At 30.3% G+C, this 23,308-nt stretch overlaps 1 protein-coding gene across 1 annotated transcript in view; it reads left to right on the top strand.

The window, feature by feature from the left end:
• The window catches only part of LOC108903668, a 42,398-nt gene extending 30,558 nt beyond the window's left edge, over positions 1–11,840 (top strand). Inside the window, exons 3-4 of the mRNA XM_018705916.1 lie at positions 4,528–5,114; positions 11,683–11,840. Of these exons, the coding sequence (XP_018561432.2) occupies positions 4,528–5,114; positions 11,683–11,840 (745 nt within the window). The remainder of the gene's footprint in view (positions 1–4,527; positions 5,115–11,682) is intronic.
• The last annotated feature ends 11,468 nt before the right edge of the window (positions 11,841–23,308 follow it).

Genomic DNA, 23,308 nt, shown 5'->3' on the forward strand with positions numbered 1-23,308 from the left:
ATCAGATGTTTAGTAAGGATAACTCTTCCGAATCATGCTCCAAAAACTGACCTGCATTATACAGTGCGTCCAAAATATCATGTCAAAATTGCCAATTTAAAAATTGAAAAATCTCGAAATTTTTAAATGCAACACCCTGTATATTTTCATAACATGAGATGCAGAATTAAATTCTCTATAACTTTGCTATACCTGCTCCTATACCAAAATTCATTAATTTTTCATGAAATCTCATCTCTATGGAAAAATGCGAAGTTTACAAATAGCTTATACGTAAAATAACATAGTAGGCTCCTGTCTAAGGATAATCTGGAAAATTTTCGATTCACATACGGTTTAATAGAAAAGCGACATTAATAATTGTGAAATGAATTACTCTAAAGAAGAATTAGTAAATAAATAATAGAATAATTAGTAAAACTCATGGTAACTGTTTATTGGTGAGTCGTATTTACCAAGCTAATAATCCAGATTTGCAAAGATATCCTCGTACAAAGTGTTTTGTAAAACTGAAGGAGAGGTTTGAAAAGAACAACAAATGCAAATTATGAGAAGACAACAAGAACACACGCATACAGTATCCAAAACAGTAAATTAACATCGTGCATTTCTAACGAAAGTAATAAAGAACTAGTTAAATTAGTAATTAACAGGTAACCGCTCAAAATGTCTGCCATTTTTTTCTAGACATTGAGCAATTCCACGACGAAAACTGCTTGACACATTTCGCAGCATTTCCGGAGTTACGGTAAAAAAAGCATTTCTTATGTTTGCCCGTAAATCTTCTAAATCTATCGGAGGAGTTTCATACACTCTGTCTTTTAGGTATATAGCCCCATAAAACAATCAAGACAAGATAGGTCTGGGGATCGGGGAGGCCATGGAATTGGACCTCCTCTACCTATCCACTTATCTGGATACAAACCATTTAAGTATTCTCCAACCTGAGACTGTTTTTCTATGAATTTACATAACTTACATAATGAGAAAACTTACCGGCAGTGTGGAATGTGCAGGGGCACCATCATGTTGGAACCACTGACTGTTTAAGTCATCCGGAGGAATATGTCTCTGCAATTGGAGCAAGTCGTTTTGTAAAAATTGCAAATAACCATTACCAGTTAAGTTTCCTTCAAGAAAATGTGGTCCAATACATATATATTACCTCCGCATATTCCCGCCCAAACGTTGAAGCGGAGTTGATAATCGTCTTGTCTTATTAATCTGGGATTATGATCGGCGCAATGGTGATAATTATGTCGATTCTCTCGACCAGTATTGGCAAAGGATGACTTGTCAGTAAATAACACCTTTGAAAAAAAAAATTTCATCTTGTTGTAGCTTTATAGTTGCCCACTCACAAAACTGTACTCGCTTCTGAAAATCTTGCTGTGTTAAGAATTGGTGATGCTCAGAATGATAGGGGTGGAAGTTGTATTTCTTTAACGTTCTATTAACCACACTTTTGGAAATACTAATTTCATCACTAATTTCTCTGACACTTGTAGATGGATTTTGGACTGCACATCTCAAAATGTCAATTTGACTATCCTGATTACTGCATGCGTGTGTTCTTGTTGTCTTCTCATAATTCTGGATTATTAGCTTGGTAAATACGACTTGGCAAGTCTAAACAGTTACCATGAGTTTTACTAATTATTCTATTATTTATTTACTAATTCTTCTTTAGAGTAATTTATTTCACAGTTATTAATGTCGCTTTTATATTAAACCTTATGTGAATCGAAAATTTTCGAGATTATCCTTTGACAGGAGCCTACTATGTTATTTTACATATAAGCTATTTGTAAACTTCGCATTTTTTCATAGAAATGAGATTTCATGAAAGACTAATGAATTTTGGTATAGGAGCAGGTATAGCAAAGTTGTAGAGAATTTAATTCTGCATCTCATGGTATGAAAATATACAGGGAGTTGCATTTAAAAAATTCGAGATTTTTCAATTTTTCAATATTTTGGTCACCCTGTATAACGCAGGCCAGTTTTTGGAGCATGATTCGGAAGAGTCATCCTTACTAAACATCTGATAAGAAAATGGGCTTTGTAGCTATTAGTATAACCTGTCAGTATCAGAAAATGTAAGCAGCCAATATCGACTAGAAAAACCTTTCAAGCGAGATATCTCAAAAACTGTGAATATTTTGATAGAACTATTCTACACAAAGTACCCTTTATTTTTGATGTAGAATCAGAAAAAATATAAAAAATGTGTGTTTCCATTTAAAAAACCAAAGTTGGTGTCTGGCCAGGAAAAGTGGAACACCCTGTATAGTTGAATATATTTTTAATTTGTATATTCCGAGAAATGTGGCAACACAGTAAAAAGAAAAATCCATATACTCCTCATTCTAACATAGATATTGGACTTTCCCGCACTCGTGGGACACGCTGTATATATAGAAAATTTTGTAGTAACTGTTTTGTGTTTTTTAATATTGTTTTTATATATTTTTTATAAATCTCTACCCCGTAATTGGATTTGAACTCTGGGTCGGCGTAATTAGGGAAATAAAGTCAATAGTACAGATTACACATGTCGACAAAAAAAAATCGTCTGTTTTGAGACGTGACCTTATACCTATTTTTGAGGGGAATTCACGTAAGATTTTTTACTTTTGATAGATAAATAAATAAATCTGTAATAATTTGTCAAATAAATGGGTTTTATTTAAATTAATTTAAATAAATAATCTTAACAATGTGTCCAAGAAAAAGAACATAGAATATTATTATTTTTTTAAATTTCTGTCAAAACTAGTATCAAATATCTGCTGATAAATGCAAATGCAGTGGGCTTAAATAAAAGTTGTAAGATGTATCCGCTAAGACACCACTTTTTGGCTTACTAATTAGAGACTTACTGTTGTACTACGTGATCTGATCACTATGTGTCTAAATGCCTTAGATCCGTTTATACTCACATGTTATTACATATACGACAACAACATTCACATCCTAGCTATTTGTCATTGACTTCTCTCTTTTGTTGAAAGTTTTCTTTATTTTAAGGTGTTCTTCATCAACACCAACAATTGTAATCATTTTTTTCTATTGGCACTGTCCATGTCCTCTTGAGTAGACCAAAAAGAGTTCCATAGGTTCCACAGTGCTTAAAAAGTTAACTTAATCAGTTAATATTTACAACATAGATACGAAAGTATATAGATTATCTTAATAGAAATATTAGGTACCTGCCTTAAAAATAATATGCGGTACCCTCAAATTTTGAGGGTAGTAAGTTTTGAAACTGTCAGTGATTAGTTAACCCAGTTCAAACCTAAAAAACAATCTCCTTTGTTATTTTTCTGATATGTTGAATTTGATGTTACAATAATATTTTAAAATTTTAAAATATACAACATTATCTTCTATTAATTACACAGCCGCATAAAAAAGTTCTGTACCAGAGACATAACTATGTAGATTTTGTGAATTTTTTATGCTGAATCCCAATCCACATCCCAAAAACTGATCTACTAGGCCATTTTTTAGTAAAACGCTAAAATGTCCCTTAAAATAGGGTGAAAAAAAAATATATAACCTATCCCTCAAAAGGTTGGAAACTACCTACAGATCAGGGTCCCACTTTCCCTTTTGAGTCGCACATTTAGTTTTGCCTAAATTTTGTTACTGCGAGTTTTTGGAGTCGCTGATTACGAATCTGAGGTTCGAATTCGATAATTCCTGGATAAAAGATGGCGGATCCAATATGACGGATGTAAAAATGGGAAAAGCATTCAAAATTTGAAGAGACGCACAAAATAAGTTTGATTTTAGAGCTAAAAATATAATTTTGATCATTCAAGTAGCAAATTGTTTCAACTAAATTTTAACTTGTACTTGTACGATCGATGTTGTTGTTTTGTTTGTTGTTGTTTGTTGTTGTTTGTTGCTGTTGTTTTGTTGTTGTTTTTCAATTTTAGACATTTGCCTAATTTTATTCAAGTGACTCAATTTTTTAAACATTCATAACGCATTTTTTTGGGTGGCAAATACCAATTTCTGCTTTTCCGATTTTTATATCCACCATATTCGATCCACCATCTTTTATTAAGAAATTTTCGAATTCGGATTCGTATCAGCGACCCCAAAAACCCTCGGTAACAAAATTCAAGCAAAAATATTGAATAGAAAAATGTGTAAACTAAAGGGTTAAGTGGGACCCTCGTCTGTATGTGTTTTCCAACCCCTTGTAGAGGTGTGTGCGTTTTTAATTTGCATATATTTCTTTAAAATGTTCCAAATATTATTTTAAAATGTTTTCTCAAAGTATTTAAAAATTGTTGTTTTTCATTATAAAGCTTTAGTTTATCCTCACTATTTCACCCTATTTTAGGGGATATTTCAGCGGTTTGGTAAAAAATGCCCAGGTAGACCAGGATTTGGATTCAGCATCAAATAATATACAAGATCTATATAACTCATGTCTCTGGTACAGAACTTTTTGTTTGTGGGGCTGAGTTATTATATCGTGGTAACTGGTTTAATATTACTATGTAATTTTAGGTACTCTTTTACCTTTTTACAAAATCACGTACAAGCATCCAGAAAACAGCCAATATTATCAGTAAACAATTTACACTTACCTGATGACGTACCTCCATTGAATACCGGCTATTCTCTGAAAAAGTGGTCAAATAAAATGCCAAGATTAAAATCTGCCCACAAGAATGAGATGATCAATAAGAATCGAGATCTGGACCAAGAATATGATATGAGTTATGACATTAATAATATATTGGACTGTATAGATAGCAGTGAGGTTCAGGAGTTTTCAGAAAATGTAAATGCCGAAGAATATGAAATACATTCCGATATAGAAGAACTCTTAAGACAATCAGCTGAAATAAGGCATCAACGAGACAATGAAGAAAGGAAAAATAGGAAAATGCAACTATCTAATGAGGGAAGGCCCATGACTGAGGATAAATCTAGGAGACGACACAAACATAGACTAAAAAAGACCATAAGATTTTCATTTTCAAAACCGGCTAGTCCTCAGACTGAACAAGTCATTAGAGTAGATGTTACTTCTAATATTTCTGTGGAAGAAATGAGACATCTAGAAAGCAATAGAAGTGATACCAGAACAGGTAATTTAATGAAAAGCAAATTTTCAACAAAAAAAAAAAGATATGTGACGGTTTTCATTAATCATTTATTATCAACTATAGGATTTAAGAACTTTACCAAGTAATTTAAAAATAAAAATGAAAATACAATTTGCAGTAAGTTCTTAGTATTAATACCTACTAAGTAACTTAAGTAAATAAAAATAAAATTAATTTTGAAAAGGACGAGAAGTTGATCTTGTCGTTGACAGACGCTTATTATTAATTAATATGCAAACATTTTTAGTATTGAATGTAAAATTCAAAATTTCATATTCTCTCGAACTAGGAAGGGTAGACATACGAGTATATTTAGATTTCATAACAACCGCATATTTCTTAGACATATTCGAGTGGGTACTGAAAATATTACTTAAGATACAATTGTAAATTATTTACAATTATGAACATAATCATGGTTTCATAAATTTTGATTTCCTAATTGTATCTAAACATGAACTTATATGTATACTATTTATAGCGTTTTAAATCTACATCACCATCATCTACATCACCATCACCTGTATCACCATCATCTACATCAAATGACTTTTTAATTAACTAAAACATTGCTCTTAATTAATAATTGCTTCTACATTTATAAACGGTGTAACACCGATGTTGGGATTCTTCAAGTCAAATAAAACAATAAAGTAAGGTAACTTGTTTTCTGAAAACGATTGCTAAGGACTGTATGATCCTTCAATGATCACAAGGGAGTGAAAGATAACTTTTGGTCGTTTACTCAATAGCATTATTTGATGATATAGACTTAAAATTTGGCCTAATGCAGTTGCTTCATATAACAATTAACATTCATGTAAAATTAGATTCTTTATAGAAAGATTAATTTTAATGCCAAATAATATTTTTTAGTAATTAAAACTCCTTAGATACCTCTCAATTCCGACGCCACTGCTCAAATTTTGCAGGAAAGTAGCTACAACATTGTACCAAAGAAGTTTGTCCAATGTTACGTACCTATTTAACTGAAATCAAAAACTGTATTTTACTTCCAGTGTTTGAAAGACCATAGAGCTATTTGAAATCGTTTCAGAAAAAAGCCTACATTTGTTTCTTTATTTGTCAGAGGAAAGTTGATCGTAACGATGTTCACCGTTTGTATTCTGACTATTTAGTTAAACTCTTCTATCAGCCTTGTCAATTTTGGCATTCTGCCTAGGAAAAAATGACAAAAACTGATGTTTTAGAAAAATTTCTTGTGACCTCAAAGAAATATATAAGGAAACAATTGAATCTGTCATTTTTTTAAATCCTATAGAACCATAAAAAGTATTTTATAATTAGGGCTGTCAGAACGGAGCCACGGGACATAGACGTACGCATTATTTATTAAAAAGCAACAAATTATATTGTCTACAATTCATCACCACCAATGGCTAGGAATTAATTATGCAATATCCGCACGACTACATAAACAACAATACACGAATGTGAAAAGCATTCTGAGCCAACGGCTCACGCATGTCTCGGTTCACTCGCTTGGTACGCCAGTGAATTGCGGCTCTCTCTGACAGCCCTCTATACAGGGTGTAACTAAATAAGTGTAAAACATTTAAGGGGGTGATTCCTCATCGAAAAAAGATGGGATCTTTCATATAAAGAAACTTCATTGGAGCATCCCTTGTTAAGATACAGCCCCTTAAAGGGGGTACATAAAATTTGTTTAACAATTTTTTTCACAAGCACTAAACAAGTTACAATATTGAAATTAACCTGACATTTTCTACTACCAAAAAGACACTTAGCCAGTAATTTATTTGGTTTACCCCATGGTTGTAAGGGGTGGAAAACGCAACCCCTAAAATTTATTTCCAACGTAACTTTTTGTCTTATTATTTGTTTACCATTTAAAAATTTATTTCCGATAGCCTGTTTCATTCTAAAAAAAAATGTCTCTTGAATTTTTTGCCCAAATTAAACCAGTTCGCAGCAAAAAATTATTTTACGAACAAGATACATATCGCCATAAAACGAAAATACGAAACTAATTTATCTAGTAGGCCGCCATTAGCGATACTGACAATTAAATTGGAATCAAGCTGTCAGTTTGTAAATTTTTGAAATTGAAGTAATACTAATTGTGTATTGTTCTGTTCTTAATTTGTTACTTTAATAATTCACTTGTTATTAAAATGGCATACACAAATGAGGAAATGGCTGATATGCATTACGTTTACGGTCTGTCGCAGGGGAATGGGTTAGAAGCTTCTACAAGATATGCTGAAATGTATCCTCAACGGCAGCATCCTTCACATAGAATATTTGTCTGACTTCATCAACGATTACGTGAATATGGTTCATTCAACAAAAGAACGCAGGATTGTGGTCGCCATCGAGAAGTAAGAACACCACAGCTTGAGGCAGCAGTACTTAATTTGATAGAAGAACAACCTACTACCAGTACTAGAAAGATTGCTTTCCAGCTAAATGTTGATCATATGACGGTATTTCGAATTTTAAAGGAACATCTCTTATACCCTTACCATCTGCAACGAGTACAGGCACTGTTACCGCGAGACTTTCCGAACCGTCTTGAATTTTGCAATTGGATGCTGGAAATGATTAGAAGAAATCGTGACTTTCTGAAGACGATCGAATTCACAGACGAATGTAGTTTTTCTCGGGACAAGATTATTAATTTTCATAATTACCACATATGGGCTGATGAAAACCATCACGCTATTGTCGAAACTAACCATCAAGAACAGTTTTCTCTTAAGGTGTGGGTCGGAGTTATTGGGGATTATTTAATTGGGCCTCATTTTCTACCTCCTCGATTAAATGGTGAGGCATACGTTCAATTTTTAAGAAAAGTGCATCCCCCCGTACTGCTGGAGGAAGTTCCTTTGGGCGTCAGAAGGGATATGGTTTTTATGCATGATGGGGCTCCCGCCCATTTTAGTCAAGTAGCACGTCAGCATTTAACTGAAACATATGCAAATCAGTGGATAGGTCGAGGAGGACCACAGAATTGGCCCGCTCGATCCCCGGATCTCAATCCTCTGGATTTGTCTACTTGGGGCCATTTGCAGCATTTGGTTTATCGTACTCCTGTTCGCGATGTAGAGGACTTAAGAAACCGCATTATCGATGCGTGCAGGGTAATTAGAGAGACTCCAGGAATATTTGAGCGAATACGTGGCTCAATGCGCCGACGTCTAGACGCATGCGTAATGTCTGAAGGTAGACATATTGAACATTTACTATGATTTCTACATGTTGTATGTTTTGTTATTATTAAATTAGTTTTGATTATTCCCCTTTAATCATTTAATGCAGGTAGTAACTACAAAATAACAGTAAATCCAGTCCGCATTTATGACGATGTATCTCTGTAGTTGTTCGTAAAATAATTTTTTACTGCGAACTGGTTTAATTTGGGCAAAAAATTCAAGAGACATTTTTTTTTAGAATGAAACAGGCTATCGGAAATAATTTTTTAAATGGTAAAAAAATAATAAGACAAAAAATTACGTTGGAAATAAATTTTAGGGGTTGCGTTTTCCACCCCTTACTACCATGGGGTAAACCAAATAAATTACTGGCTAAGTGTCTTTTTGGTAGTAGAAAATGTCAGGTTAATTTCAATATTGTAACTTGTTTAGTGCTTGTGAAAAAAATTGTTAAACAAATTTTATGTACCCCCTTTAAGGGGCTATATCTTAACAAGGGATGCTCCAATGAAGTTTCTTTATATGAAAGATCCTATCTTTTTTTCGATGAGGTATCACCCCCTTAAATGTTGTACACTTATTTAGTTACACCCTGTATAATACTTTTTATCTTGTTCTAGACAAAGCACAACCTTTTAACTAACTTGTCTTATAATAGGATAATTTTAGATTTGCAAGAAGTCTTGATTTGGCCTACATATATGAAATTTAGGACTTTGGTAGATAAAGTACAGCTTGTCTAAATCTCGTTACCAGACCATCATCTGGATAACAAGAGTATATTAAAGAAAATAACGCTTACACATTGTTGTACTTATTCTTATAACCATTTATTGAATGCCTTCTCATTATTAGCGGGTGCGCCACTGTAATTGAACAAAAAAGCTTACTTGATTTAGCCAAAACTAATTTGGTTTAATCAAGTATCAGTTAACCAATTTACCCTACTGAATGACTAACCTTGTACAGAAAAAGTTCAATAATCTCTTTATACAAAGTATATTGCTTTACATTTCATTGGAATAGACGGTTAGGAAATAATTCAGAGAAACTATATTAAGGTTCCGCACAATATTGAGAACGAACACAGCGAAACTTATTCTTGGGTATTACAGATTTGATGAACCATATTTTATTTAAATGAAACTTAATGTACAGGGTGTTATATTTCAAGGATAGCTTCCTTAGATGGAAATAAATATATTTAGAAGTTATTTCTATACAGTTTTGCTTATCTTATTTATTTACCCAAAATGTAGAAATCGCTAGGAATACCTGCCTCAAATAGTCTCGTGTTTTTATTTTTGCCATTTTTTTATGTTTGCTGAAAATTTGAGAAGCCATAGATGTTTTATGAACCGTCACTTTATTTTTAACAATGATATTGTTGAATGACTATTCCGCTGGCTACATACCTCGTTAAGTTACAACACCAACATTTAGTAAAAAGTTAAAACCATTCATCAGCAAAATCACCAAACATGGACCGGTTCCAAACTTGTTAGCTCATTTCAGCATGCCATAGGTGAAACGACCCGAACGATTTAGCTATTTGGATATCCATGTACCGGTATGTTTTACCATATCACTTTATTCACTTTGAAAGAAATATACTTATTCTATACCTGCAGTTATGTTTTGGAAAACCGAATATCTGCCGGTGATATTGTAATCTAATAATAGAGTTGAACTTAAATTTGTAACTTCTAATTTTTGTAGGACTTACATCAAATTGCCTCTCTTCGAAAGACATGCGTGAAACTTCCAAATTATATTTCGGACTAAAGATAAGTTGGTCTCAATCATAAGATATATTGAACAAACATTAAAATTTAGCATAAATATGAAGTTGAACTGGATTAGAATGCTTTTAAATACTCTTTTCCAAAAATTGAAATCAGTTATTCTCTATTTTAGTCATATATGCAGTGTAAATTTGTTTGTCTTTTAATCATATTAAAATTAAAATTATATTTTTTAAGAACATATAGGTACTGAAAATTAAGAATAATTATTTTAAGGTTGGCAATAAGAATTTTACCCCAACCCGACTTTATCGCGACTCTATGTTTTCCGTATCACTGAAATATTTTAAAATGTGATTATCATCTTAAAAAGTTAAATGAAAAAACAAAGAAAAAATGTTAAAACTTTTTAAGAAAACAAAATTGTACTGAGATAACTCGCTCAAAATTTATTTATTTCCATTCAAGGGAACTAACTTTAATGTATGGTCGTTTTCGTATACTCTGTGTGTACCTACATACATTTGGCGCGTAACTTGCCAAAACTGAAAAAACGTTTTCTCGTTTAAATATAAGAATGTTTTATGTAAATATTCGCCCTTGGCAGTTTAAGATGGAGGTTGTTGAAGTTTAAAAAAATAATAAAACTAGCGATGTTAGTTTCACTTCCCTCAAAATTTGTGGCACACCACTGGAAATATTTTGTTATATTTGAAATGCAAATTTTATTTTAAAAAAAAATTTTTGCATAGTTTTAACTCTTTTGGTACAAATTAGTGATTTGTAAAAAGATAGTTTAGATGAATGTAGAATAATTTATTTTACTGATTTTGCAATATGTTCAAAATGGCGTTACTATACCAATTTTCAACGCACCCTTCTCTCTTAAAGATTCCTGCATAACTGATGAGTCTGTTGATACCCTTTTTTAAAACTTGAACACCCTATTTCAAAAAAAGGGTTTCAAGAGCATATGTTTATACGAGGAAAAATTCTTATATTCACACCAGCAAAAGCTCCTTAATTTTTTATCTAACTGCACAAATTGCTAATTTATATCAAAGCGATAAAAACTATAAAGAAGTTTAAAAAGATCAATTTTTTCAAATTAAAATTTATATTCAAATTTTTTTTTCCATTGGAAGCCCTTTGGAGGATCATCATATTTCATATCTACCTACGGCACTGGTTTGTACTAAGGTTTAATTTTTTTTACCGTTGAATATTTTATTTATATATTATGAACACAATATTTTGTATTTAAACCTTAACACCTCAAAGTCTATATGGGCAAATTATTATATAAGGAAATTTAAAATTTGGACCGAGAAAACGCTCCTGGTTTATCAGGCTAATGATTGTTAGAAGAATAAATAGTTTGGACTCTATAGAATATTTATTAAATTAAGGATATGATTTTATATAAAAACATTAGCAGCTGCAGATTATGTTTTCAAATTTTTAATTTATGTTCAATGAGTGTGGGCTCCAATAATGAAATTAGTAATGAGAAATCGCAACTTTAAAACTAAAGAATTAAATATATGTTTAGTAGCATCCATAGCTGAGTAATGTACAAATTCTAAATGTCTGTGTGTTCTTTTACAGATGACTATAATAAAAACTCCCCGAAGGTGATTAATGAATGTGGTAGGAAAGAATTAGATGGAGGTTTTAATGAAAACGCCGTAATAAAGTTCGATGGAGCAGATGAGGAATTTATTATTCGTTGCAGCCAATTAGCTTTAAATCAGAAAAAAAGATGAACCGTTAATTGCTCCTTTAAAATTTTCAGAAAATTATCAGTATAGTAAGATTTTTAAGAAAACTGTTCATACTATAATAAAAAATAGAAGAAAAACGCTGAAATAAGTCAGTATTTAATCTACGGGGGGCAGTGAGACACAGTACGTAAATATATTATCTCCCTTCCATCCCATCACTTCCTAAAGCAAACATTTTACGACAATAGTAATTGATTTATATTTTTGGTACATTTTAATTTTCAGTGATATATTTAGTTTTTAAATTACATACTGGTTTTTAAGAAATATGCTGTAAATATTTTGCAAGCATTTATTGAGTACGTACCAAATAGAATATGATTAGTTTAATTAATACACATTAGTAAGTTTAATAAAATATTGCCAAATGCTTGGAAAAGTTCCATACCTACAAACTACAGCTGTTTTACAATATCGTAATACATTATATTATCTTTCAAGTAATCTAAAATAACACTTAATATTTTTTATACAACTTTAATATTTTCATTATATCTCCTAATTTTCATATTTTTGGAAGGACCCATAATAATTGACCTAATTACTTAGTAATATCCTAAACATATTTTTTTCCTCGCTAACTTTTTTTCTGTACCTATACCTTTAAAAATGTGATCCATGCGCTCTTCGGTTGTTTCAATAGAAATCGTTTCCATTATGATATTTATATCTTCTGGGCAGTTTTGTGCTTGTACTATATTCTTGAAACTATCGCTGTCAGTAACAATATAAATCCCCAGAAAGATTTAACAAACGCTAAAATGAAGAAAACTATAGCTTATAGCTATAATAATATAATATATATAAATAATAAGAATTAGAATAAAACATTTTTAAGTACCCTCCAGAATGGAGTTTTCAAGGAGTCGCATTCTTTGGTTTGGAAAATATCCTTCGTATACATTACTTTAGAAAATCAATTTCATTTGCTCCTCTTAATTATTCCGTGATAAAGTAAATTTAATTTTAACAATATCTCTTATATCTCTTCTCATTATTAAGTCATGAGTACTTTATATGTAGGTACCAAGTATACTGTACTTTAAAAGTACGCCCCCCCTCAAAGTAAACATCGATTTATTTCAGCATTATCTTTTACTTTATATTGTAAGTTGACAATTTTCTTTGGAATTAATTGAAAATGGAAATGAAAACAGTTTGATCGTTATCTTTGTAAATTCAGAGGATTTTTGCTGCAAAATCAAGAAGCAACACTAAATAGTATGTATAATTTGAACTAAATTGTTAAATAATAAACTGTGGTCATATAGTGTCTGTCTAGCTAGCTGTTTTCCACATATTCAGGATTTTGGCAATTACATTTATTTTGTTCTTCTATTTAGTGTTGTTTTTATTACTAAATGTGGGAAAAAAATCAAAAATAATTTTTCAACATCTGTTTATGTTTCTCTTTTATTTGGTGCAGCAGTGTAGAAAAAATTTCTGTAATGAATGCGTAAAAATATGAAATTACTCTCTCTCTTTAAAAACATTTTTAGAAGTAGCTGCTAATTGTTACTGCCGACTTTAATAGCTTCCTAAATAAACATGCATTCAATGCTTAAAATCTTCTATGATTATCTTTATTATGTACAAATTTTATGAAATGATACTTTCTAGAAAATGTTTTTTTTAAATATTTACCGTATTGCCTTTTATCTTTATCCTCATAAATACCGTTATTCTCCTGAGGCTAAAGACAAAAATTATTGCTGTTATATATCTGAATTCTTTAAAATGTTGTTACCTATTCTATGTGATAAACTTTTAATAAACTTTCAATTATTATCAAACAGCTTGTAACTAATTTATTTTACATGACTTCAAAGTGCATGAGATCAGAGTTGGAATTTTAATTTGAAATTTCTCAATAATTCTGTATTCTTAGCACTCGAAAATTGGTAGCTTTATATTTTTTGGTATAAGAATTACAAATTTCATGCTGAACTTGGCAGTACCTATCTGTATAGGGCGTTAGTTACACTCTGTTTCTTTAATAAATCGCAACACATTTTTTTTGTCTAATGAACTATGGCTAAGATGAATCAAAAATGTAAACGGCAGTTCAACTTCACATAGAAAAGGTACTCTTTTTTAATTCATCTAATTCTATTGGTTTTTGAGTTGTTTGCATTTTCAACATTCTATGTAAAATCGCCTTAGCCACCGTTATTGCTTTTACTTTTTTCAAGTAGTCCTCTGTTAGCACATGTCAGTTTTATGTGTCAACAAATATTTGACAATTTTGCAAGTTAACAACAGTGTGTTTAGTAAGGTTATGTCTCTTTCTCTAATTTAGTAATTATTTGCAGCAGAAGTTCTAATATCAAAAAATGCCACGACGCGACGTAATAATTATTTATTTGTGTTTTTGTTCCCTCAAATTTTTGAGGATTTGGTGCAAGCAGGAGGTATTTACAATTATACCCAAATCGAAGACAACAAACTGTTCAGAAATATTTACAACCGGTTATAGGCGAAACAGGGTATTTTCGTCCTAAAAGTCACAATGGTGCTTCAAAAACTACCAACGCCAATGACGAAGAAGAGGTTATAATTCGTATTTTGGAAAACCCAGATCTTAGTACTTGTCGGTTAAGTACAGCAACAGGGATATGCCAATCTTCTATCTAGAGAATTTTAAAGAAAGACAATCTGCAACACTATACACTATACTCCTGTCCAAAATTTATTACCTCAAGATTTACCAGCTCGCCTAGAATTTGCTCAATTTTTGCTAGGTAAACAACCTAATGAGGCAATTGCAAAAACAATTATTTGCAGCATGAATTCAAGATACACATTTTTTGTGGTGTTTTTTTGTCCTTTTGAACTCCCTCCTAATCTGAATAAACCTCTCTAATTATTTGAACTTTTCCAATATTTAAACATACTCCTAGAAGATGAGACATGTGGTTTATGTAAAATTGGACGCCACCAGCCACCACATTTTTCTCTGCCATTGCGACAATACCTGAATGAACATTTTCCACATCAGTGAATTGGCCGTCGAGATGAATTTGTTTGACCACCTTCTGGACTTCTGATTATGATCGCAAATGAAGGAAAAATGAAACAAGGAAAAAATTAATATAATCTAGGAGTTGTGACAAAAAATTCAAGACATTGCGACTAAAAATAATCGACAAGTTTCATTTAATATTCAAAGAACTTTAAGAAATCGCATTGTAAAGTGTACTGAGGTGAAGGTTGGACATTTTAAGCATTTACTTTGAAAGTTTTCATTACTGTTACTGATTGTTATTGTCTTTGCACACTTTAATTTAAAAGAATAAAAATTTTATAAAGGCAAGATACATTAAATGTTTAAAATGCAAATAACTCAAAAACCGATAGTGTTAGATAAATTAAACAAGAGTAGGTACCTTTTCTGTGTAACATTGAACTGCTTTTTAAATTTTTAACTCGCTTTAATCATAGTTCGTTGGACAAAAAAATATGTTCTGATTTACTGAAGTAACAGGGTGTAAATTCAACATCAAATTCGTAATTCTCGTACCAAAAAACATAAAACTACCAATTTTCGAGTTGATTTTCCTAAAAATTCCAAAATTATTGAAAATTTTCAAATTAAAATTTCAACTTTGAACACTCTGTATCGCGTAAACATGTAACATTTGTATAAGGCATGTTAATCTCAATCATATTTTGGTGTGTAATATCTCCGATTCTTAATGAATCACCTTGTGGATGTTCCGATATTTATAACTTTTGACTAAATTATCTCTATCGAAACTTGTTGTATGTCCAAATTAATGATATTCATCTTCTTTTTTCTCATTTAAAGACTTTGTACGCTACCTGTGCATAGATGTCAACTTTTGGTAATCGAAGTAATTGTATTTACAGAAATGTGAAAAATACCCCCACCACAGAGCATATTTTCTTCTTTCTAATTAATATTTGCAAAGATTTTTGTAGAATTACCTATTGAATATATATTTTTTTTAGAATCAATCGATTTTCAGCAGATATGAATCTAATTTGTCATAATTTTTTTTTATTTAAAAAAAATGATTTTATGAAGAAACATGATTTTTTCTATTGTAATTCTATAATGGTGATAATAAGAAACAAATATTACGTAATCTTTTGTTGAAGTACATAATCAAAACAATTCATATACATGCGGCGAAGCATTTGGAGTCACCACTGAAGATGCTGATAGTGAAGAATGGCGAAATGGTTGGAAGCATTGAATGCGTGTCCGTCCGCAGCAGCTTTATACCCAATAAGAATAGACTAGCCCTAGAACAACAGGGAAAGGTCAAGATTCCTAGCTAAGCCTATTAAATTACGAAAAAGATACGATTTAGTGATCATTGTTAATTTTCATTACTATTTCTCACCTAGGTGTTAAATTTGACAGAACTAAATTCTTATTTGCCTGCTGCAGGGAAGGAATGTTCTAAATAGTACTCAATATTTTACTGTATCCATAAAAAATAATATTACACCCTAAAAGTTATCACTATTTAATGGATTTTTTTATTTTGTCTACTTTAGAAATAAACTAACTTATTAAATATTTTGTTATGTATTTTGTAAAGAAAATACACGGTTCCAAGAAATTAACGCACCAATATTTTTTTTTAATTTACTAATTATTATAAATTTAAACTTTATGCTATAATTAATTATAATATTAGCTCATAAAAATGTTTTTTGTCAATATAACCCTTTGATTAATATTTAACCAAAACCAAATTTAATAATCGTAAAGTTGCAAATTTCTTGTATGCATATAAACAATTAATTTAGTATTTTTACCTCTGTTTCGGATTACACTCTTACATTCATAGGTCATTGTGAGATAGTGTGTGAATGACATTTTGATCCAGCCTATTTCATACTTCAAGCAGGCGATGTTCCATGTTCTCCATGTCATTAAACCGAAGCAGATGCTCTTTTATTTGTTTTCCAATCAGCAGTGTAGTATGTAATAGAAAATTAAAATTTAAAATCTTCTTTTACTTCTTGGAATTATAAAACTGGGTAACCCCAATTGTGTAATTAAATATTGTGCTACATAATGTGGTAGAAAATCCCATGTTAATAAAGAAATGCAATTGTGAAAAGTGTAATTAAAAATAGTCAAGGACCTTCAAATTAAGTGCAAATTTGATAAGTTCTAAGTAATATATTCAAATGTTTGATTAAACAACAAACAACCATTCGATGGAAGAAAAACATTATAAAATCTATACCTATAATTATCATAAAGTTCTACATTGTTAGTTGTTATTGTTATTCTCAACTGCAACATAATGATTATACGGTCTGCTTCAAACCAGACGAAACACATGTTATTCTAGGAAAATCATAAAAATCAGTATATGATCAAAATAATTATATAAAAAAATATGTAAAGGAAAACATAGTATTTGCCACCTGATTTAAAGTCTAGTTTCTATCACGCACTGCGGCAGCTGAAAGAAGCAATCAAGTAGGCGTTTTAGCTATTTCCGGATAAAGCGAATAAGACAAAATATATTTGATATCCGTTACACATTCCTAAAATACAGAGTGGATTTTCAAGGTCATTCCCATGCTAGAATCCCTGTAAATGATTATGATGAGTCACGTGCATATTTTAGCACTGGAGGCATTGACTGGCTTATGGTACTTTGTTTAAATTTTTATTATTAAGAAATTAGTTGGCAATTTACTTTCAGGAAGATTATTATCATATTTGTGGTTAGCGTTGAAGTAATACTATTTTTAATTTGACTTACAAGGATATCTGTTCACATGGGGGGTCAAGGTCAAAAATTCTGTGCGTGTTATTACTCGTTGTTGTTCGTATATTCTTAAACACTACCGAGAATTCCAATGTAAAAGATTATTATTTAAAATATCTACAGAGATACCTATATAGTTTTAGATTTGTATGCTGTACATTAAATTTAACCAAAGTGGTACAACTTCATCAAGAATGTTACAAAAGACAAATTGTAATTAATAAAAAGAAAATAGCAATTATTTATTAATTAAAAAATTTAAAGTAGTCTATAAACAAAATATTAAACAGTGCTTTTGAATTAAAAGTGAATTAAGTTCTAAAAATGGGGTAAATATCTAAAAATTCTCTAAGATTTTTAAAATTTTACAAAAGGAACTTGAACCAACTATTTGGGCTCATATAACTAAGGTTTGTACATTCACTTGATATTCCATAATCGTTCAATGTGATATTTAACTACATAAATGTTTTTTTAACATTAGTATAGTTAATATGTTTAGAATAATGGCAAATTATTTATTTAAAACACTACTTATTAATATAATTTGATTGAAATATTGAAACAATTTTTTTTTCACACAATTTAATGACAATCTTTGTAATGCGGTTTCATATGGGTTCATTTTTGTAAAAATGGATTCTCGTTGACTTTTAGATAAAACATTTTAGTGTATGCGTGTATAGTTAAATTATTTACTTAAGTTTAATGTGCCTTTTTGATTCTTTTCTCGAAAAAGTTACGTTATAAGTAGGTGTAGAAGTCTTCAGATATGTGAAATTACTGTTGCAGAGATAAATATAGTTGAAAATATGGTTATTTGGCATGATTTCCAATCAGAAAAATCTATCAAAATTTGCAATTTTATAAATTTACGATTTTGCACTAATAAAATGCCCTTTCTGTAAGAGATACAACAAAATGTTATGAAGAAAAGTTTCTAGGATGAAAAATTGAACAAATTTGTAAGATTTCGGTGCATTTAAGCTTACTTTGACTTTAGCTTGGTTTCAAATTCTTCTAATAAAATGTACTTTACCAAATTTGGATACCTTTATTAGCGAGAAAAGCATGATATCAATAAAATAATAAAAGTAGGCCTAAGACATTGAAATTTTGCACATTTAGGTACTCAGATTTTAATTCTAAGAAACTTCTAAGATTTTATTGTACCTTATATAGAAAGCGTATCATACTATGCGAAAATTAGATATTTCTAAATTTTGAAATTAAAGCTCATTTTATTTCACGAACAGAATTCCAGAATACCTCTTCTCTTGCAAGAGTCGTTTTACTTTCTGTGTTCTATCCATTTATGAAATATTACTTTAATTAGCACTTAAAATTTTAATCAATAAGAATTATGTTCAAGGGGGTCACGTGAAAGTGTGTCCTTATTACCTACCTGTGTTAAATTTTGAGATATGAAAAACGTATGAGAATTGGAGGAAATTTTTTAGGTTTTTAAATACCTATGTTACAAAAAGAACTGAGCGTTGTGTTATCGAGTTACCTTTTTTCAGCGGAACACCATATATATTTTCACATACCTAGTCAAATATAATGTTTTCTTGCGATTATAGTATACAAAATATCATTGATCTACTTCTTACAAGAGAGATATTTACAAGTATAACTGAAAGAATGTACCATGAAATGCGCTAAACAAAAACTTATCTAGCAGTTGTTAATTTATCTTTCTAATACATTATAGTTATGGTACATTCTTTTGGTTATATCTCTGTTATTATTAGATATAGTCCCATTAAACCTTACATCACTTTAATCCTAAGAAAACTTTCTATTTTATATAAGTTTACAAGGTTTCCACTAAAAAAATATGTTAGAACTGTATCTCAGTCATACTATGTTTAACTGTTTTTGCAATATTATGAGTATCAAAAACTATTAAAAGTTTCATACGACTTTTATACTTACATTTTTTTATATTTAGAAGTATTTCAGAGGTTAATATTTTATATAAGTTTACAAAGTTTCTAGTAAAAAAATAGGTATGTTGGGACTGTATCTCAGTCACACTATGTTTAACTATTTTTGCAATATTATGGGTATCAGAAACTATTAAAAGTTTCATAAGACTTTTATTCTTACATATGTTTTATATTTAGAAGTATTTCAGAGGTAATAATACGGTGATCTGTAATTCTCTTTCCGTAATTCTTTTTAAATTCAACAATAATTTTTATATCGCTTACAATACTTAGAAAGTCGGTATGACAGTGACACTTTGTAAAGATTTACACCTACGTGATCCATAAAAAACTTCAGGCATTTCGAAAAACTAAATTTGATAACGTTTTTGCTTTATTTTAATTGATTTGGGTTTTCTAACATTCAATCGTCATTTACTCGAAACCATGCTATGGCACCATTTTAATACTGCCGGATGAACAATGAAACGATCTTTCAGAATCAAGAAAAAAAATAGGGGGTTGCTATTTAAAAAAAATGTCGATGACGTCATTACTCGAAAACAAATGACGGTTGAAAATCGCCTTTTATGCTAAAATATGTATTTTTTAAATTAAAAATCGACCTGTACGAGTATTTTTCCCAAAAAAATTTTTTTCGTTTTTACTGAATTTATTCCATACTTTAGGCGCGTACTGTATAATATATTTTTCAAAAAGTAAGGAATATTTACGTTCAGGAACATTGTTTATTTTATTTTTTTCATTCAACATTTTTCAATTAATTTTGTTAGCTTACTGTTATAAACGATACAATTGTTAATTTAAAAAAATAGAATAATATGTAATATGTTGCAACACGTACTCGACGTTTTTTGAAATAACAAATTATAAAAAAATAGTGTATACCTTAACATATAAAAATGTTTATTATTACTAAAAATGATTCGATTTTTTTCATACAAACTTGCTTTGATATAAAATTAATAGCGCACGCTTATCTGATTTATAGTCGCTACTCTTCATTTTATTCTAAAAATAATTTTATATGCCTTAATGCGGATTCAAGGAGACTGCAATAAGGATTATAATGGACCAGGCTAGGCTTCAAATCCCGGGCCCGAATCATTCTTACCTGGACAATATGCCAGTGTAGAGTAGCTATACCTGGATTGTCTTGGCAATTGCTCTTAACTTGCATTCAGATAAAATAAAGTATTGATTTTTACACACAGCTTTGTATTTATAAATGCATAATTAAAAATATCAAAAATTTTTCAGTTTTTTTTACAAAATACGGTTTTTATAATCGTTACTTTTCAAATAAGAACAAGATGCAACAATTTGTAAAAAAAACATCATTTATTAATAAAATTTTATTAATAGAGTTAACATAATAACCATAATATAAATATAATGTATAAAGTTGAATGATATGTACGATAAACATGTGTGCATGGGGAACCGCAGAAACGTGCACGTGCATATCATATGCTCTGCGTCCGTCGCATGGATATCCAGCAGATCATAAGGTACCGGTAATAAATGTCGCATACCTGCATTTCATTTCCAAGCGCGCGGCTACCGTACCTTTAAGAAGCCAAACTTGTATGAAAAAAATCGAATAATTTTTAGTAATAATAAACATTTTGATATATTAAGGTATACACCATTTTTTATAATTTGTTATTTCAAAAAACGTCGAATAATGTACCTGTTGCATCATACTGCACATTATTCTATATTTTTAATTAACAATTTTGACGTTTATAACAGTAATTAACAAAATTAATTGAAAAATGTTGAATAAAAAAAAATAAAATAAACAGTGTACCTGAACATAAATATTCCTTACTTTTTGAAAAATATATTACATAAGTGCACGGTTTCAAAAATTCAATGTGCATTTCAACGCCAATGCAGCCAACTTAAATATCTAGTCAAACTTGCTTTTGTGTGAGATACCATGTTTTAACTTAAAGATCTGAGCTAGCATGTTTTCCAAGCTTACGTTGAGGTAGCATGTTTTCCAAGTACAATTTTCGATAGCATGTTTCCAAACTAAATTTGAGACAGCATGTTTTCGTAGTAACGCAATAGTTGAAAAGTATAAATATGCACCGCATGGTTCCATGGCAATATTTACTTTAATCATTGCAGAGGGAGTTCAAACAGCGACAAATATCCATTGTATTCCATTAAAAAAAACAAGTTTTTTTTTATCTTCGAAATGCCATTCAATTATTTTATGTATATTTGTATATATGTATATTTCTTTGGAGTTATAAGATAATTTTACTAAAATTTTGGTCATTACCACTTTTTCCTAGATAGGAAGGTAAAAAAAGATAAGGGGGTAGAATGTTATGTTAAAACCCTGTACAATTATTAATTATTATTATTAAAAATTCGCTACTGCTTTTCAAAACTGTATACGAGTACTATCGCAAACTATTACGCAATCACACGCAGATGTTCATTAAGTATTATTCCTTGTAGAATGCGGACAGACATTTTTCTTAATCCCATAAGAAATTGTTGAGATGATGAGATTATTAAAATCCGGTGCTCACCATATTAACTGTAAGGTACAGGACGGATGTTATTCATTTTGATAACTGATACCTAAACCGTAAATAACAATGTTTTTATAGAAATTTGTTTAAAGGTTCATCATTTTTTAAACGTGTATACGAAAAAATCCTGCGTACTCACCAAGTAATTTTTATTTGAATCGTACTCATGATACGCTAAGCATAGGTTCATTCAAAAGGTCACCAAGAAACTGATGTAAAAGTATGTATTTTATTTAAAAAAATGTCAAAGCAGATTTTGAATACATAAATCAAACTGTATGTGCAATTAAGTTTTTTAAAGTATATGGCATGAGTGTTTTTTTATGTAAAAATATTGTTTATTAATTTAAGAATAAGTTATCTATGTTATCTGCAAATGACAAAAAGTTTCGTTAAATTTTAGGAAAAAAACTAAGAAATAAAAACATTTTTAATATCTCTCGATAAGAACGATCTTACACAGGCGCCCTCTACAAATGGAGTGTTTTTGAATTTCTCTCTGTAAAAAAACATATCTATTGAAATGTTCAACAGGGCCTTAAAATTCTCCTATAAATTCTGTTCCATTATAGATGAAACGCTCTGTATAAACAGAAGCTTATACAATTATTTTTTCAACTATCACTGAAATGCCTAATAGCGCAGACATTGTAAAGAATTACTTATTTTGCCATCGAATCGTTGTCCTTCGATATAATTCTTAATGGCGCCCGGGAGTTGCTTCTTGTATTAATCTACTAATAACTAGATGGGTCTGCTATATTTACTATTGCAATAGTAGGGTATTTCTGACGGAATGGTGTCGAAATAGGTATAGGTATCGGTAGGTGTAACTATACCATTTTTCGCTATTTATTTGGGTATTTTAATTTAATAAACTCTATGTGCAAATAGATGGGTCAAGTGTTATTTTTAGGAACTATTTTTGCCTAAACGAGAATCTCATACTGTTTACTTAATTAATTTTATTTATCAAATTTGAAAATACTAAAATAAACAGGAATTACTAAAACTATGCCATAAATAAATAACTTCCCAGAAAATATAGGAGGTAGCTGCTATTATTCATACAAAAAATTACATTGGAAATATAACGTACCTATACAGGATGTTTCAGAACAATGTACCATAAATTCTAGGGTAGGTAATAGTATAAAAAAGTCTGTCATATTTTATTTGCC

The sequence above is a fragment of the Anoplophora glabripennis genome, unplaced genomic scaffold, assembly GCF_000390285.2.
Source record: "Anoplophora glabripennis isolate ALB-LARVAE unplaced genomic scaffold, Agla_2.0 scaffold89, whole genome shotgun sequence".
Lineage (NCBI taxonomy): Eukaryota > Metazoa > Arthropoda > Insecta > Coleoptera > Cerambycidae > Anoplophora > Anoplophora glabripennis.